This window comes from Xiphophorus couchianus, chromosome 2 (genome assembly GCF_001444195.1).
Source record: "Xiphophorus couchianus chromosome 2, X_couchianus-1.0, whole genome shotgun sequence".
Taxonomy (NCBI): Eukaryota; Metazoa; Chordata; class Actinopteri; order Cyprinodontiformes; family Poeciliidae; genus Xiphophorus; species Xiphophorus couchianus.
The window spans coordinates 27,139,925-27,158,603 of NC_040229.1; the positions used below are offsets into that span (position 1 = coordinate 27,139,925).

Below are 18,679 nucleotides of genomic sequence, written 5' to 3' on the forward strand. Positions count from 1 at the left end.
CTGTTTGGCCTCAACGCTGCAGATTCCGGTCATCTCAAATAGCACAAATGAGCATCTCTGTTGTGCAAACATCGTTTCATGACACCCCATTTATCTGGAGCGAAGCAACACCTTAGAGACCAAACCAAACCAACAAAACAAGACAAAAAATTTCAAAACACAAAGCAGATAGCCGCCAGCTGATGTGTTTATCTCTTTCCGCCTGCTGCTCATGCGTTTGAATCAAGCTGCAGAAAAACAAGAATCACCAGGATGAGCAGTATCTTTCTGCAGCTTGCTGTGTATTTGCGTGTGTGTGTGTGTATGTGTGTGTGGGTGTGTGTGTGTGTCGATGGAGCTGGCAAAAAATAAAAAAAATACAAGAAAAACAAAGAAAGCAAACACACGGAAACAAGAGACGTAGGACCGGATTCAGGAGGCGGATTTTCTAGCCACAGTAAACACTACGGGCCTCTTTCCACACACACACACACACACACACACACACACATACGCCCACACACACACACACACACACACACACACTGCTGCCAGCCAGGAGAGAAACACATGCAAATTTATGTCAAGTAACACAAACAATTTTCATAGTGTGTGGGGACAAATTTGAATAAAGTTGATGAAAATCTTTGATGTGGATTTTTATATGTAAGGGCTGCAGTGTAAGCCTCCATGTTGTTTTGGATAGAACCATTCATTTCCATCCAAAACACCAACACTGAGTACGTAAAAAAGAAAAAGAGAATGGATGTAAAACCTCTGATTTTAACCAGCGAAGCGTCACAAAGGGAATATTAGATCTTTTGGAATGTAATGTGAAATGTACAGAGATATACTGTAGGTCCCAGACTGATATTGCTAAAAACAAAGAACACCTCATCATTCACCCAAACATGGCAAAGATTCATCTGTCAGAAAAACGTTCTACATCCAGGTCCTGCTTCCATAATTGGCTTAGAGGAGAGAGACCGTCTTCCAGTCAACTCCTGTAAACCAGCAACACTGATCTGTTCTGAACATCTCTGTTATCAACTCGAACCTTCAGAATGACCTCTGAACCTGTCGAGTCTGAAATTTGGTGTTGCACCTCTTGACATTGAGCTGAATTTGTTGCATTGCCCCCTGCTGGACAGACAAATGGTGATTGTCATTTGCTTTTGATATGTAGCGCTTTAGTGCCAGACTGTGCTGTTGCTTTGTCCGGCTATAGAGAATTGATTTCATCCTGGGGATGGACTGTGTTGAGATTTTTTGTTGTTATTTTAAGGCTTTTTTTTGGCTCTAGTAGTAAGACAGGAAAGTAGGTAAACAGAGAGAGAGGGAAGACAGGCAGCAAAGGTCACCAAGTCGGGAATCGAACCTGCGACAGCCGCCTCGAGGACTAAGGATTATTTATGGGGGGGTGTGCTTAAATTTTTAAATTTTACCCAATGGCTAACATTTGGCCTTGAGCTTTAATACGGCAGTTTGGTTCTATGAAGCTTATGAAATTGCCTACGACTCTGGACTACCATCGTCTCCGGAAAAGAGAGACGCGCCAAACCAAATGAGCCGGCTGCTGGAACGGCTTCGTTTGGTTCCACCGCTGCCATTGTTAAAAGATCCGGCAGAACACAATTTTAAAACAGCGCAGAAAATCAACGTCTTCGTCCACAATGTCTGCTTCTGTTCACTGATTGGCCCGCTTGAAATTCTGCCGGAGACAATCCATGTTAATTGGAGAATGGCCAGAAGGAGCACTGCAAAGAGATTAGAATCGATCAGAACTTGGTGCTTTTTTTTTTTATTTATTCACTTTGCGTTTGTTTTCATGCATCAATCTTGGTGTAGAATCTGTTTTTAGCAAACCCCTCGGAGCTCGTTATCATCTATAATGACTTTTGGCAAAACTTCGTAATCACAAGGAAATGGCGATGACCTAAGAGTTTGTTTTTCAATGTCCGTTCCTTCAAATCTCAATTTAAAGCTAGTGGTATGGTAAGCAGAAACTTCTGTTCCAAATATAAATGCCCATTTATAAATGCCCCTCCCTTTGCTCTCTCTATATTGGTGTTCAATCAATCAATCAATCAATCAATCAAATGTTATTTGTATAGCACATTTCAGCATCAAGGCATTTCAAAGTTCTTTACATCATTACAAACACAGAAACACAAAGCAACATAGAACCAACAATCAAAACACGACATTAAGTCAAGTTCCATCAATAAATTTGTAATTGATTACATTTCAAATACAATCCTAAACAGGTGGGTTTTTAGTTGAGATTTAAAGGAAGTCAGTGTTTCAGCTGTTTTACAGTTTTCTGGAAGTTTGTTCCAAATTTGTGGTGCATAGAGGCTGAAAGCTGCTTCTCCTCGTTTGGTTCTGGTTCTGGGGATGCAGAGCAGAACCAGAACCAGAAGACCTGAGAGGTCTGGAAGGTTGAAACAACAACAGCAGATCTTTAATGTATTGTGGTGCGAAGCCGTTCAGTGATTTATAAACTAACAACAGTATTTTAAAGTCTATTCTTTGAGCTACAGGGAGCCAGTGGAGGGACTTTAAAACTGGTGTTATGTGCTCTATATATGGTGTTGTAAGGTTTTCAGAGAAAGTGCTTGAGAATCCGAGCTCATGTCTACAAATCCATCAACATCTGCTGAGTGAGCAGCAACAACAATCTCCCGTGGTAGAGAAATTCAGAGGGAGGTTCTGAGACACAGACGCAGGCGTTTCTGGCACTGTTCTCACCCGTTGCGCTTTATGTAAATGTTCGGTGAATAATGCATGACTCCACTCTGAACGAACTCCATGTGCAGCTTGCCTACAAGCCCGCAGGCCGACAGAAGCTCACCGTTCCCGCACTGGCATCCTGATTTCAGAAAGAGACAATCTAAGTGATCACCTGCAGGAAAGTCGAAAGCTTTAGAGCGTGAGCTTTGTACTCTGTTCTCGAAAGAAACCAAAGTCTCTCTCAAAAAAAGAGAGACTTGCAATTTTCGGCGATAAGATTTTCGTCTCCACAACTCTGACAAATGAGAGTGTAAAAAAAGTAATCCCAGAGGGAGTTTTTGTGTTCTAAGTGTAGTGAAACAGACTGAATCATAACATTATCAACTATCGTGTTATTTATCACAAGGCGGCCATTTATATTGTGGAAACGGTGTATCATGATGTGCCATTGTCTCTGTAAGAAACTAAATTTCTGAAATGTCCAAAAAATCTAAAGTATTCAAAGATTCAAGGAGCATAAACACTTTTAGAAGGCACTATGTCACACAAAATACTCCAATAATTGTTTTTCAGTTTGGTATTGCATCTATTTGTGATGATCAGAATATCATCTTTCAATGCATTTACTCATTTAAAAGTTAGAAGTACTGGTTTGCCAGTCGTTTGTCAGAATGAAGTATGTCAACCAAATAGAACTAAAACAATAACAAATCGTCCAGGTCAGAATGAACCTGGACAATTACATAAAAAAATAATGTAAATGTACAAAGTAACGCCTGGGTTTTAGGTGCTTTACATTTTTAAATGTGAAATTTTGATAAGACTAAAAAGAGGTTTACTACAGTTTCATATTTTCTGTCGTACTTTGAGCACCCACACAACAAAATGAAGAGAGAAGAAAGACGGGCTTTGTTTCTCTCTCTCTAGTAAATAATTTGAGGTTTTTTTCGACAGCTTTCGAATGAACTCACATGGCCAAAATAAATGGGAATCAATTTCTGGGCTATCAGAACAAGAAAGTGAAAACCATGTCAAAATGAAACTGTAGATGGGAAAAATCAACGTCAGAAAAAAATTGTCAGGACTCTTCGGTAAATAAGGCTTGTATTGTTTAAAAACCACAAAATGCTTGTAAAAGACTTTACACGTGCAGCAACTAAATTTTGTAATTAAAAAGCCTCTTAGATGGTCTTACTAAACCTAAAACAAAAAACCTTTTCTGCTCGACTCTGTCTCCCTCTAGTGGAGACTGAAGAGACGATGCGCTCACTATTTGTTTATCTGTCGGTCTTCAACCTATTTGGCAAATGTTTCATCATAATATGGTTGTGTTATCATCTCTTACGTCTTCCAGGTTGTCACTGGTTAAAAAAAATATTTCATACCAAGAGATGATAAATCCTGAACGAAGCAGAGATGCATGATGTAACCTGCTTTAGTTTGGACTTTTTAGTTTTTAGTGTTAGTTATATTCTAATTTAAATAGATGTTTCAAAAATGAATCTGTTTCCCAGACAGTTTCCTGTTTTTTGTTGTTGTTTTTTCATCGTCGGCTCTCTCGCCTCTCACTGAGGGATGAGAACGTTGTTGTAAAACTGGCCACAAGGGGGCAGTAGAGTCACATGTTTTCATGTTGACCAAAGAATATGCATGCATGAATCTCTAAATCTGTAACTTGTGCGACTGAGGAAACCTGAGAACATGGCCGAGATTAAAAATATCTGGTCTGGTTTTCAAAGCTGAACTTTGGTTTCAGTGCAATGATTAAATTATTCAGCGACGAAGTGTTTACTATCACGGCTCAGCCAGGCCGCTGTGCGCCCCCCAGTGGCTCAATGAGTGCTTTACAGCCATTCAAATCAATTACAGCCTCTTAAATCAACAATGTCGGACGCGGGGTGTTGGTCAGACATAGGAAGCAATGAGTATGTTGGAAGTAGGAAGCGTTGCCACAGGGGTGCTGATGACTGATTACATCATTCTGTTTATTTTATCAGGGATGAGTAACAGTTGTAGAGTTTTTCAGAATGATATGATAATGATAAAAAGAAAATCTTCGAGGTCGCGCGCTGGGTGGGTTGAGCGGGCGACCCGTGTATGGAGGCCTCAGTCATCGACGCAAGCTGTGATGATCAACAACCTACCATCCTGTCAATAAATGATCAATTAAAGGCAACTAATGCTCCAAAAATGCTACAGAACCCCATGAAGGGTCTGGCTACGCAGGCTTCCTGTAATTCTGATGCTCTGTGTTCATAGAGAAGAAACAGAACGACACAATCTGCAGGTCGATGGGATGGATTTGGCACCCCAGGCTCTAACAAAGTGTCAGGAGAGATGTTCGTGTCTTCCCAGGAAGGACACACTGGCAGTCTAGAGCGTCTCCTGTAGTCTGCCTGTCTGAGCTGCTGTCAGACACAATAGCTGCATGTTGGTTGCATCATCACTTAATTGTGACCCGAGAGACACCTTTTTTCTGGCAGGCGGCTTCGCAGAGGCAACCACATGTGTGTGGAGTTGCGTGTAGGTGTGTGTGTGGGGTGTGTGTGTGTGTTAGCGAAAACCCACTGCCCCTGCTGTTGCTGAGTCTACCACTGCTGCAATCACCTGCAATCCTTTCAACGCCTCGCTGCTCCATCCGGTTGCCTAGAGACGGGGGTCGCCTGGGCCACCCGGTTTATGATACTGAGGAGGAGGAAGACGCAGACAGAGATGCAAAGCAGGGTGGGTTTGAGAAAAGGAAGATAGCAAAGGGTGGCCTTAATGAAGGTGCAGGCAGGGGAAGGTGGTTGTACTCATCTGGTCAATGTGGGGTCAAAGGTAAAATCACCTGCTACAGCCATCTGGTTGCATTGGATTTAAACCGGACACTACATTTTATTCACAGTAGCTTGCAAAAGTATTTGTGTTCCTTGAACTTTTTTTTAATGTTTTAATGCAACGCACTGTTTTACATTAGGGTTTATGTGATCAACCAACTCTAATTAGTGCATTGAAGTGGTTGTAAAATTATAAATATTAATTTTTTTTTATTTAGTTTTTGCAAATACAAATGTCAAAAGAGTCAAAGTCCAGACCTAGTCAGGCTTCAAATGACTGGAGTCCAACATCAATCACTAGTTTTGGACAGAAATTATATTTCTACATGCATGTAACAAAGTGGTTGTGTTTGTATTTATTTTACCTGCTACCACTGAAACATTTAGTTGGTTCTGTTCAATGGAATCATTAATGGAGTTCAAAGGCGAGTGATCTTCACTGAGAGCGATCGATTGTTCAGTGAACAAACCAGCTGGCCTTTATTGTTAAGACGTTTGTTGGAAAGTGCTGGAAATCTCAGGTTGCTCCACTGAAAAGGAAACCCAAAGTACAGAAGAAAGTGGAGAAAACAGAACAGTAAACGACAGAAGCAGTTTCGGAGTGAAGGTTCACTGTGACCTGTGGGTCCTGTAACAATCAGAGGACAATGACCAACTAAAAAAAACCATCTACATAGTCCAAAGAGAGCTGGTGGGACATTAAAGGACTAACATTAGAGCTTTTTTTAAAAAAAATATCTTTTGAAAATTCTTTTTAGTTAGACTGGCGTAAGTTTAGCATTTTCAGAGATGGGTCCAGTGGGGACTATCTTTTGAATTTCTCAGAGGAAAACTGCTTCTTAAAGACTCAACAATTGTGCTCAAAACGTGCCTGACACCAGACGGCGACGAGTGGATTTATTTGTAGAAACCGTTCAAAGCTTCCAGCTCCATAAAAACACTGAAAGCTGTGTTTCCACGATTTGCTCTCCGCTTCCTTTACAGTCAGTTATGGTAGGAAGAATGTTTCTTGTTTTCACTGCTGTGCGATGGATTTGACGCTGAGCATGAAGGGACGACGGTGCTGGGGGTGGGAGCGTCAGAGGACATGTTGCTGAGCCGCCACGGCTGACGGCCGATTGCTCACCTTCGCACCACGCTGTCGGGGGTGGGACGCGCTAACTGATTTCATCCCTCAGGAACATCATTTCATCACACTTGTGTTTTCAACACTTGTCTGATGACAGCCTTACAGCAGTTTGTATGCACAGAGGCTCATCGGGCCCAGTGGGAAAACCAGAAGCTTCTGAATTGTGCATGTGTCTGAGTGTGTTTGCGTGTGTGTGTGGGTGTGTGTGTGGGTGCGTTTGTTTCTAATACCTTGTGGGGACCATTTTCCTGAAACATACAACGTTGTGGGGACCCACTTCTCCTTGTGGGGACTGAAGCCTGGTCCGCACAAGGGGAAGCGCTGTTTTTGGGGTCAGGGGTCAGATTTAGGAAAAGGAAGTGATGAAGGAACCTTGTGCTGTGAAGGCAGGTGAAAACAAAAGTGTGTTCTGAGATTTTTCTTTGTTATATGGAAACATCAAAGAAGATCTTATTTGATAATGTGAGCAAAGATTTGGTAAAAAATTAGGTAGATTTTTCAATAATAATGAAATTAAAAATACCGGTGCCATCTATATGTATTCAACATATCAGTGAGTGTCCCTATAAAGGCCTGTTTGGCTGTAGGAGGTCTGGGGCTGAAGTGTCCTGTGGATTTATAGAAGTTGCTCTCAAATCTGCTGAAAATTTCCGCCATACAGTTTAACGACATTAACTCGGCTGTAAATGAAAAACAACAGTTTTCATTTTCATTTACAAAAAAAAAAACATTGGGAGTTTTTTTTTTGTTTTGTGGCGCAACTAAACGCCATCATAATTATTAATATTAAGATGAGTGTCACAAATCTGTGCAGCAGGTCATCTGAATTGTGGAGCCGCAGGAGGAGCGCTGACAACAAACGCAGGGCCGTAAAGCAGAACCTGGAGGCCGGGGCGGGGGGCTTGTAAAATCCTTCTTAAGAGTTTTCCAGACAACAGTGGAGCACGCCAAAACATGCACAAATTACTAACATTTGTTTTGTACTTTTGTAACCATTAAACAATCTTCCCGTTCAGTTCAACCATATAAGTGGAGACACATTGTTGATGTTAACATTAGAAAATAATTTACAATTAAGTATTGGCAAAAATACGTTGCCAATACTTTTGCCAATAAATGACCTGTGGATGTAATTTTCACAGGTGGGGGAGCGTTGTTGTTAGCAGCTGCTGAAAGTAACTAAAAAAGTTACTTTTAATGTAACTTAGTTACTTTCCAAATCAAGTCAGTAATCTTACTAAGTTACTTATTCAAGGAGTAATCAGTAATCTGATTATAGTTACTTTTTCAAAGTAACTATGCCATCACTGATTATACCGGGCGCGAGACAGACATGGCCGTTAATGGCGCCAACGTTTACAGCGTGTCTCTACCCCCCCATCTCACAACTTACATTCCTGTAAGAAAAAACATTTTAAAAAAGTTCAATATTAACTGTTAAACGTGTTTTTTTTTTTTTAAATTATCTGTAAACACCCTGGAAATTTTACTCAAGGTCATATTTTGTGAATCACAGCGGTCCAGGCCAATCTGACTGTTTTTTAATTTAACCTCTGCATTCTATCTACTTACACACTTTATTAATGGCTCACCTTCTGACTTTGCCCACATTTTTAATCAGGACGCTTAAAAAAAAAAACTCAAGGTAAATCGTATTGTGACAAATTTTATTGACTGAACAATGTACAGTAGCTACGATCAATTTGCTACCAACAAACTTCAAGCCACATGACGTTACCATGAGAAGCTGAGTGGGTCACATTGATCAAAGTGTTCAGTCTTGTCAAAAACTTGCCTTTTCACTCAACGTTGAAAGGCAGCCCCCAAACTATAAATACACATTTTAAAAAAACAAGACAAAAAGCATAAATAAACGCAATAAATATATCAACAGCACAACACAAATTGCCCCAGATGTCGATGTTTCCATCATGCTTACTGTTAGGTCTAAATGACCTAAACACAGACACAAAGAAGAGACAAGAGTCAGAATTTAGTTTTACCTGCAGGGAGAAAACAGCTGAAACCCAGTTACAGATTTCTGCCAATGCTCTGAAGCTTCAACTGAGCCTTGCCCTGCTTTTATTAGAATTAGGAACAACCTACTTACATGACGGTGTGCAGCCCTGAAGGGAGGGGGAGCAGAAAACAGCTGCACACTCACATGAACACAACTCATTCATACAATCTTCAAAAGCATATTTCATAAGATAAGACTATAGGTTTGCAGTTCCTCTGGGCAACCATGAATGTCTCGTTCATGATATCCTCCTTTTTCACTCCTCAGCAGGCCACTTCCAGAGTTTCTGCAAACACTTCGAAACACTCAAGACACTCAAAGCACATTATTAAAATGTAAATTGCAAAGGTAAATAAAATGGATGATATTATAAAATAAAGGTAAAGCAAAAAAAATTATAATTAACTATAAAGTCCTTCCAACACTTACATATACATACATATATTTGTTCTCAAAACACTTTGTAACGTAAAGCTCTGCTTTCTGATGACATCATCACTCTCTACTTAAACCTCAAGATTCACCGCTGTGGTTTCTGCACACGTAGAAAAAAAACAAGTAGAAACTCTTCAAGCCAATGGTAAGAAATACAGGACAAAAAAGCTCCACAGAGCATTAGTTGGTTACATTACTAGGTCAGTATATAAGGCATACAAAAAAAAATCATAATCAACATTCCACACATTAATGCTGAGGTTAACATGAGAAAGTGTCAGTCAGTGCAACAGTTACACAATGTATAAAAAAAACCTCTTGAGGTACAAAGTTGTTCAACTTCACACCGAACATTTAAAATGGCCTAACATCAAATTTTCTAATTGGCCTAAAAAACCCCAAAATAATAATAATAATAATAATAAATAAAAATCACTGTTGCATTGCAACCAATCACAATTTTCCTTTTTCATCCACAGAAGAAATGAAACATTCAGGACCCCTTCGTCTGATTCAAGGCACTGTCCAGGTGCGCCCGCATCTTCTCCCTGTGAGGCTGGCTGAGGCAGTAGCCCACGGCCCGCTCCGTGTCCGCGATCCGCCTCCGGAAGCGGTCGCGGTCTCTCGCCAGTTCCTCCCAGTGACCTTTACGGGACGCCTGGCGGGCGAAGGGCCATGTCCGCATGACGTGGACTTGGACGAGAGGAGAAAATTGCACCTGAAGCGGGAAAAGAACGGAGAAAATGTTACTCCTTTTAGTTAAAGAACTTCATTAAAAAAGTCGTTTTTTCAAGTTGCACCAATGTAGAGATAGGGCAATTTTCCCCTGATTTAATGTCGGACACTCTAAATGGTGCTTGATGGGTTAGTTAAAAAAATTAATAAAAAATTGCCAATTTAAAAAGAAGCAACACATTTTTCTTCTCATTTTTGCTATAGTCCTTAGAAGGAAATAAAGAGAACCAGTGGGTTATATCTCAAAATAGAAATATTACAAACTGAACACTCTCCAAGTATTTGGACTTTGACTAGCTCTGCATATTCTGGTTTTGCAACACTGCTGAAACTTGACTTATTCAGCGCGACAGTCAAATTCTCCTGACTCGCTGGAGTCACATGACCAGGATTAGTCATGACGACCAGAGGCGTTGCTAATCGACAAAAACAAACAGCTCAGCTGAGCCCACAGCGGCTGAGCATGTGTCACTGAAACAGGAAAGAACTCTTATCTCTCCCTTTCAGTCACTAAGAGCAGACACTCCCTCTGTCCAGTTAAACGTACACTCAATATGATAATATGTTATAAGAATGTTACACTAAAAGTCTTCGAGAGGTCTTTAAGGGCATTTCTTTCTACTCTATTCTTCAGCTCATCGAGTTCCCCATCTCTTTTAAATCTTAATAGAAATAATAAAGTCTATGAACCTTCTTTTGCCTGGTGCCGGCCTTGTTTTCTGTTTTTCCCTCAGCAGGTAACCGAGACGTCGGCTCGGGTCTCTTCCACGGCACCAGTCTTTTGTCCTGATGGCGGTGCTGCTTTAACTTCCTGTCCGGCAGAGGAGGTTTGGATGCTTTTATCTGCTTCCTGGTCTTTGTGGACGGATTTGGATCGATGGGTTTGAGCGACGGCGAGGTGCTCTGGAGGCAAGCCTTGAAGTTCAGCGGGTGGTAGGGGTCGTCCTTTTGGCCGAGAGATTCCCAGATCAGCTCTTCGTTGTCGTCATCCTCTGATGGAGGGCGACTACTTTGCCTCTCTGTGTCGGTGTCGGTTTTGGGAGAAGGTGCGGGGAGTGAGGCTTGTTTGCGCGCTGAGGGGGGTTTGGTTTTGAGAGAGGGGCTGCTGGTTGTGCTAGCAGTGAAGTATAAGGGGTTATACGGGTCTTCTGGAGTGCTGAAGAACTCCCAGAGCTTGTCGCTTTCCTCCTTGTCGACGTCGGGGCTGGAACACTCGGAGCCGGCCCAGCTGCTCCAGCTGCTCTCACTATCAGAGCGACACACCCACGCGTTCAGCCGCGGCGGCCCCATCGTCTCCTCGCCGGCCTTCAGGTCTGCGTCGCCGTAGGTTTTGACGTCGGGTTTACTTCTCCCCATATCAGAGTTGGTCGAGATGCAGGCGGAGAAAAAGAAGGGATTGTACGGATCACTCGATTTCGACAGAGACTCCCAAAGCTCTTTGCTCTCTTCGCTCTCGAACTCCACGACGTTGGGTTCTTCCTCGCTGCTCCACTGAGAGCTTCTGTCTTCCTCTGAAGTCTCCTGTTTGGATTTGAAAGCTTTGTCGCAACTTCTGAGGCAGGCGTCGCTGGAGCTACAGCCGTCGCTGGACACGAAGATGTTCCAATCGCCGGGGAAACCCACTTTCCAGGTGGACTGGTGTCCGAGCAGGAGGCTGTCGTCGGCGCCTCCCGTCCGGGACACAAAGTCGTCGACCAGGCCGCAGCACAGGTCGTCGGCGCGCAGGCTGGAGAGTAGGGCCTCAGCAGTGGCCTTCCCGGCGAACGGGTCGCCGACGTCGGCGCAAAAGTTGGAGAGGGGGTTGGAGCTGCCGACCATGACGCCGTTTTCGCCGTCGAACAAGGATGAGAACAGGAAGGATTCAGGAGTGTTGGAGGCCGTGCCCATGTGCTGGATGTGCTCTCCTGTCTCGTCTGTGATTCTGACGTGGACCTCAAACCTGAACATCTGGAAAACTGGAGAAGAGAAGCAAAATTTGAGAATCTAAATAAATCCAGGAGTAAAAATTAGGTTATGTGGAAGTTAATCCCATCACTTTGAAATACTTTACATTTTTACATCACAGCTATTTCCAGTCAGGACTCATTACATTGCTCTCTCTCTATATATACTAATGTATATTCTAATTTCTTTATGGAAATTACACAACACATTTTTTTTTTCTTTTTTACTGTTTCCTGGTATGTTGAACTTCGGGACAGAAGGCAACTAGTTTATAAGAATCAACAGCTGAATTGTAGATCAGCATTAGTTTACATGCCACTAAAAAACTATTTTATATTGTATCTTCCTGAATATGGACCTAAACTGTATTAAAGTTACTTTCTTCTTTAAAAAATGATAAAAACCCATACACCACTAGACTGAATATATGTTGCACATTTCCCCCACATTTTTCAGTATTAAGAAAAAAAGGAGTAGGTAATCTTATCATTAAATTCGCTACATTTGGGAAAAATGTATAAAAGAAGAAAAAAAAAAACCCTTACACAACGTGAAAGAATATTTCTCGCATAATTCAGACAAAAGAAAATGTGACCTTCCGTTTACTCACATGTCAAAAATATTTCCCTGTCGCTAAATTTGAGAAAATGTATCAAAATGAAGAAAAGAAAAAGCGCTCGTCACATTGCCTTGTTCTTACCTGAAATAAAAGTGTAATAGATGACCTGAACCAGCAACCGAAGCTGTTCCCACAGCACGGTGAGCATCTGTTTTGTCCAGGGAAGTAGCGCCATCCCTCCGCCGCCGAACCTCTCCATGGCCGTCCGCTCTGAGCCGCTCGCGACTGTAGGAGCCATTTTATCCCCCCACCTCTTTCTTCTCGGATTACGGCCACCGTCACTAAAATAAATATCCTCACGTATTTTGGTATTCCTCGTCCAAAACCAACAGACTCCGCGTATGTGCCGGTGACAGATATGCGTTCGAGTGTTGTCGCTTCATTCTCTGGCTGGTTTTCGCCATTTTCGCGCTCCTTCGTCAAATTTGCTCCAACAGGTACGCCATGTTTCTCTAGATGTTGTGTCTTCGCTGTAGTAGGAGTGAGTGTCTAGTTGTTGCAACAGAGGACTTTAAATACACGCGGTGACGTCATGTCTGGCAGTGGATTGGACAGCCCAACTGTCAATCAGACTCGGAACGCGGCTCGTGCCTACAGTGACGCATGACGCATAGAAAGTGCCCGTAATTTCCACGGTAACCAGGAAAGTCCTCCGAGCAGCCCCTGATATTTATGTAGGCTAAAAACAAGATGACGTAAAGAAAAGGCAAGACTTTCACATGAATCAAAAACAAAATTCTCATCACTAGAAGCCGTTTCATTTCAGCTAACGCAAAAAAAAGTTGACTTGGAGCCAACACTGCTATAAACAGAACAGAGCAACCGCACAGTAATGATGAACCTTTATATGTTTTGTGGGCTTAAGGGGGATATTTAAGCAACACAAAAAAGACAATCACATACTAATGAATTTAAATTGTTTTATTTATTCAAAATGGGTTGAGTTTATGCCACCAGAGCAGAAGCTGTAGAGGACTCACTGTAAAGAGAGAAAAAGATTACAATTAAAGATTGACGCCACTTAAAAAAATTATATTCACATGTTAACAGCTTGCCATATATACAATAATGTTAGATAACATAACATTACACATGATTAACATATTGTGCTGCATGTCTATAAAAACAGTAATGCCTGTTTATTAGTTGTGGTCAAGACTGAGCAACTTTTTCAAATAAATGATTACTACAATAGCCTTTGGCTTCAAGTTCAGCACCTTAAACACCAGTATTCCTCTCGAATAATAAAAATTTAGTAAATTTTATATCACAGTTGCATCAGGTAGTACAATTTTCCATCTAAAAAGTTTAATATTTAAGTTCAATGTTTATTAATGTAAACAAATGCTAAGGTTTCCAATAATTTATTAATATCGCAGGACAACTCACTTTTTATCAGTGAAATATCCTGCCTGCTTGCCTGGCAATATCCTGGCAAACAGGATATTGCTCATTCTAAATAGGCCATTGACATGTTCTTTGTTAAATAAAACTTATTTTATTGCTTTGATTTATAGAGCAAGTCCATGCTCTATTTATAGAAAAGAGGTATAGGTAGCTGGATAACAATGGAAAAAGAATGGTGCGTAGGTAAATTACACACAAAAGCAAGCTAGCTGGAGCCAGATGTAGCCTTGGAAGTACCGGCTGCAGAATCTTGGACTACTGGTCACTCAGCTATAAAGACCACCAGCATGAACTTAAATGTGTGAAGGGGACTGGCAGAGATAGCACCAAGTAGCCATTCTGCTAATTTACCTCCAGATTTTTCTAGCACAACAGAAATATCACAACCCTTAACAGTGAAGAGCAGGACAATGAATTGTGCATTGACTGAAAGCATCTAATGCACTACAAATAAAAAACTGACAAGTTTTCTTACCAGATGGGAGACTTAAAATGTTCAAGTAAATTTTACCAAATGTTCTCAAATATAGTCAACTCTTCAACTAAAGTAGGAATAAGGAATGTTTCAGTAAACAGGGAATACATACTACTTCCAGTTGGGGGCCAGTACTCTCTTGGTCTTGTAGTAACGGGCCAGCCTGTGGATCCTGCTCTCAATGAGAATCAGGCGGAACTTGGCATCCTTATCCTGCAAACGTCAAAATGAATAATAATGTGAATTATAGCGGAAACCTTCAAAATTAAAAAGACAGACCTTACAAAATACAAAAACGTGATTTAATAATGTTTAATATCCAAAATTTGAACCTTTCTGTTTCTCTCCAAATGCTTCCTGACCGCCACAGCCTTCTTGATAAGGTGGTACAGATCCTCAGGCAGGTCAGGGGCCAGACCCTTGGACTTGAGGATCCTCAAGATCTTGTTGCCGGTGACGAAACGCACCTGGGCAACACCGTGGGAATCCCTCAGGATCACACCTGAGCAGGGATGAAAAGCAAAAATGACTGGAAAGCCAAAAAATCCAACACAACAAAACTGAGTGAAGCAAAAATGAAAGGCTGAATTATCGTCACATTCCTGAAATAATGGCCAAAGTTATGTTTTTGGCCTCAGTCATCTTTTGGCAAAAAAACTAAACGAAAAATCATAAGCCATTATTTTAGGAAGGTGACGTTATGTAAACAATGAGTGACAGAATTTCTAGATGATCAACTTTATATCTGAACAAGTAGCAATTTTTAAATACCTTTAGAGATAAAGACAGATGTTTTGCAACACTCAACTTTGAATTAATTTCATATCAAACATTTTGTCCAGGTCCTTCTAGTATGTTTCTCTCTGTAGTTAAATCATTTGATTAGACAGAAAAAGGTAAATCATGAAATACTAAGAAATCAGCTACAATTTAACTGAGTTTTCCTGAAACCTTTCATTAAACCTGTTCATACAAATATAAGAGACCATGAACTCCGAATATTTCTACACAGCAACTTAATTGTCAGGTGTCAAACCAGATGCTAAATGATTTGAAGCAGAAATGTAATTTTCCTAGAAAAATAAAAAGTTTCTAGTCAGGCATCTCATTAAGCTCCTCTTTTTATGAACCACAGGAAGTCTGAAAATGTCAATCTACTCAGTACGAGTCACTGCAGTATTTATGATGCAATCGACAGTTTTGAGTGCTATTTAGTTTTCTCTACCTACATAGTATGAGAACAGCTCATCTTAACTATTAAAAAAAACATTTTAAACTAATTCTAACCTCTCAACACAGCATCGACAACAAATTGTGTCAATATGTTGCTGTGCTAAATGTGATATTTATTTGATATTATTTATCTAGATATACTGACTGATGGTCAGTTTCTCCAGTTTCGTCAGGATCACAGTCTGAACATTGATTTTAACTGGCTCACTCAGTGTTAGAGTCAAGATCTGAATGCAAAAAATTAAAAATTATATTGTAAACCTAAAATTCATAATAAACAAATCTTTATCTCGTGGATTGCGATTTAATTTTATTTCCCTCCCAACTAAACGCTTGTGGTCATTCCCAAGTTTTAGTCTGCGCGCGTACACAAAAACAAAAAGACTCCAGGTTAACAAAAGTAACTAAGCACAACCAAGTATGGCCTTTTATTGAATTCATTGCCAGGTGTCCTAAAGTCTGTACAGCAGTCGGTACCCGGGTGGCAGAGGGCTGGACAATAAATCAATAATACATATTGTAATAGACAAGTGATCAATAAAAGATAATATGTCTGATAGAATATTCAATAATTTCACTGAAATCTGATCAAGAAACGCACAGCATTCTGGGAGGGGTAAGCAGCCCAACCTCTCACGGCAACCTACACTAGGTGGGTGTTACCTAGCAACAACCTGCCTTGAGGACCTTGCACTTACTGCTTAAAAAAACAACAACAAAAAAAACCAAAGGATTGGAATACAAACTGTGGATAAAAAACAGGAATTGTCACTCCACCAGTTTGGCAGTATTTCAGATATTTAAAGCCAAAAACTAATAAATAATTATCAATAGATTGATATGAAATATCCCAGTACGTTTCTCAGCCACATCGTTCAATGTCAATATCGGCTGCAATATATTCCCTTTTGATTTTCTCCTGTTTGCTTCCATAACTTTTTTTTAGCCTTTGTGTCTAATTAATGTGAGCATCTGCTGCTGTGACACTGTCCAACTGGCTAAATATTACATTATAGCATCTAGAACGCAAGCATCTATATCTGTAATCTAACATTACAAATATAGCATCTAGAACGCAAGTCCATAACTATACGAGCCAACAATTATTTCCCTCTAATTCTTTGTGATATGAATCTTTTGATATTTCATGCAGCTCTACTAGGTATGTTATTGAGTGTAGTGTCAAGAATTTGTCACTTCTGTCTTTCCTCATTGCTGGGTTTGAGTTTAATGCAACAAGTGATTACTGTTCCATTACAAATGATTAAAGGGAATCATACACACAATTTTATTTCTTATCTTTTTTTTTTTTAAATCCCCGTTGTTAGCTCAAAACTTTCATTCCAACAAAACTAATTACTTCAAAGAGGTTTTTTTTTTATGTTTGCATAACAGAAACTTAATCAGGTTAAACTTTAATGTTAAACTTTGAAAAATTATTAGATTTATTACCGACAAATGACAACAACAATGGGAACTTGTAAAACATTTTTTCCTTTTCAGATTTCAATGTAGATTTAAGGCAAACTACCCCAAACATTTGGCTTTTAAAATGCTGTAAGATCATTCAAGATCTTAATGAAATCTGAAATATCTGCAAGCAAAAAAATATGAAGAAATAAATAATATGGAATATTACTGGAATTTTGAGGCTATCTAAAACAATCACCAGTTCCTCAGTCTGACCAGTTTCAGCACTTTTAACATTTTATGACTTACCAATCTGAGAGGGAGTCAGACCCTTTTTGGCCAGCTTGAAGATCTGCTCTTTAACATCATCAGATGTGAGCTTGAGCCACTATGAGAACAACATCTGCGTTATTAACCAGAACAACGGACCATCAGGACCGATCCAGTAGAAATATAAGGCGTACTTACAGTGGGAACACTGCGCCTGTAAGGCAGAGCTGACTGGGACAAGCCCTTTCTGAAAACGGGAAAATAAATCATTTAATGAACAGTTGGGGGAAAACACTAAAGGCAATCAGTACAACAGTTAATATGTTAAACAACACGGTAAAAAGCCACAATTGAGCTCGTGGAAGCGAAAAGGCCAGCTAACGCTAGCTTCAAACATCTGCTAACGATACAAACCGAGACCAATACATGCATTCAGAAACTTTGGCTTCAATAACTTAAACGTGCATGAGCTTCAAAGATTTCTTCGGCTGAAAATATATAACCTGTAAGATGTTATTATAAAGTAACGCTCCTCTGAGCCACAACTGTGCCGAGATGCTAATGTAAGCTAGCTAGAAACAGACAAGCATCCGAAGGTCCGTCTATGTTGCTTTTTATTCGTTTTGCGACGGTGTAAAGTTACATTTTTTAAACCACAGTCGACATTTATATGTTTATCAGCGTCGTCGTGAGACAAAACCCGACCTGCCGCCGTTTAAATCTAACTTTTAGTGTTAATAAGAGAGCTCACCCGGGAGCGTGCATGCGACCCATGATGGCGGTAGAGGAAGAGAGGCCGCACACGCGACAGAAGAAACGATTTTGCGCCTGCGTCGGAAGTGGCGTAGTTACGTGAGACGGCCCGGTTTCCGGTAGGCGCTCTCATAAAAAGTGGCTCTGCTTTTTTGATTATTAGTATTTAAAAAATCTACCTAATTACGTTTTAAACTGTTGTATCGTTTAAATGGAAATGCCCTGTAAATTCTCCGTCTTTATTTAGTTGTCCGTTCCCGAGAAAGCTGCGCGTTATTCATCATTGTTCCGAAATTCTTGCCAAATTCAACATAAATATCTGAATAATAGTTTTAGACAAATAAATATAACTGGCCACTAGAATTTATCGGCTCTACTTTACAAATAATAAGAAAACTAAAGATCAACTTAACCATTGCTTCAGTCATTTTTCTCAGATACAGTCGGTCAAAAATGAATGTTAACCAATTCATAGCGTTTAATAAATGTCGTCACGTCGCTCTGTAACCACAAAATTGCATGCATGATTATTTGGAGTCAAGCTGTGGAATAATTTGAAAATGTGGCTGAAAGATAGATCAGTTAAAAATAGAAATGTAAATTAACATAATTTTTTTTACAAGATATTTAGAAAAAGGTGTCTGAACTCCTCCTCAGATATACACATATGTATATATGTACATACAAATGTGTGTTTTACAGTATAGTTTAACTGCAT

The 18,679-nt window shown here is 40.3% G+C and overlaps 2 protein-coding genes and 1 non-coding gene across 3 annotated transcripts; all 3 read right to left on the reverse strand.

Moving 5' to 3' along the window:
* Window positions 1-8,313: 8,313 nt before the first annotated feature.
* Window positions 8,314-13,010, reverse strand: LOC114158456 (protein phosphatase 1 regulatory subunit 15A). Its single transcript, XM_028039957.1, has 3 exons — window positions 12,495-13,010; window positions 10,541-11,805; window positions 8,314-9,833 (listed from the first exon to the last, which is right to left on the reverse strand). The coding sequence occupies exons 1-3, from the start codon at window positions 12,649-12,651 to the stop codon at window positions 9,609-9,611; spliced, it is 1,647 nt and encodes a 548-aa protein (XP_027895758.1). The 5' UTR covers window positions 12,652-13,010; the 3' UTR covers window positions 8,314-9,608.
* Window positions 13,011-13,319: 309 nt separating this feature from the next.
* On the reverse strand, window positions 13,320-18,074 carry rps13 (ribosomal protein S13). Its single transcript, XM_028039969.1, has 6 exons — window positions 17,960-18,074; window positions 17,407-17,455; window positions 17,248-17,326; window positions 14,628-14,797; window positions 14,408-14,508; window positions 13,320-13,392 (listed from the first exon to the last, which is right to left on the reverse strand). The coding sequence occupies exons 1-6, from the start codon at window positions 17,980-17,982 to the stop codon at window positions 13,359-13,361; spliced, it is 456 nt and encodes a 151-aa protein (XP_027895770.1). The 5' UTR covers window positions 17,983-18,074; the 3' UTR covers window positions 13,320-13,358.
* LOC114137787 (small nucleolar RNA SNORA19) lies at window positions 14,116-14,243 on the reverse strand. The gene has a single exon (XR_003594103.1). It is a non-coding gene; the product is annotated as a small nucleolar RNA SNORA19 (small nucleolar RNA).
* Window positions 18,075-18,679: the final 605 nt, after the last annotated feature.

Excerpts from the sequence above, each read along its gene's own strand:
- LOC114158456 (XM_028039957.1), bottom strand. The coding sequence starts at position 12,651 with ATGGCTCCTACAGTCGCGAGCGGCTCAGAGCGGACGGCCATGGAGAGG. Across the intron at positions 11,806-12,494 it reads CTATTACACTTTTATTTCAG|TTTTCCAGATGTTCAGGTTT; the intron begins GTAAGAACAAGG and ends TCTCTTCTCCAG. Across the intron at positions 9,834-10,540 it reads CCGGCACCAGGCAAAAGAAG|GTGCAATTTTCTCCTCTCGT; the intron begins GTTCATAGACTT and ends TTCCCGCTTCAG.
- rps13 (XM_028039969.1), bottom strand. The coding sequence starts at position 17,982 with ATGGGTCGCATGCACGCTCCCGG. Across the intron at positions 17,456-17,959 it reads GGTCGCATGCACGCTCCCGG|AAAGGGCTTGTCCCAGTCAG; the intron begins GTGAGCTCTCTT and ends TCCCGTTTTCAG. Across the intron at positions 14,798-17,247 it reads TCTGACTCCCTCTCAGATTG|GTGTGATCCTGAGGGATTCC; the intron begins GTAAGTCATAAA and ends ATCCCTGCTCAG.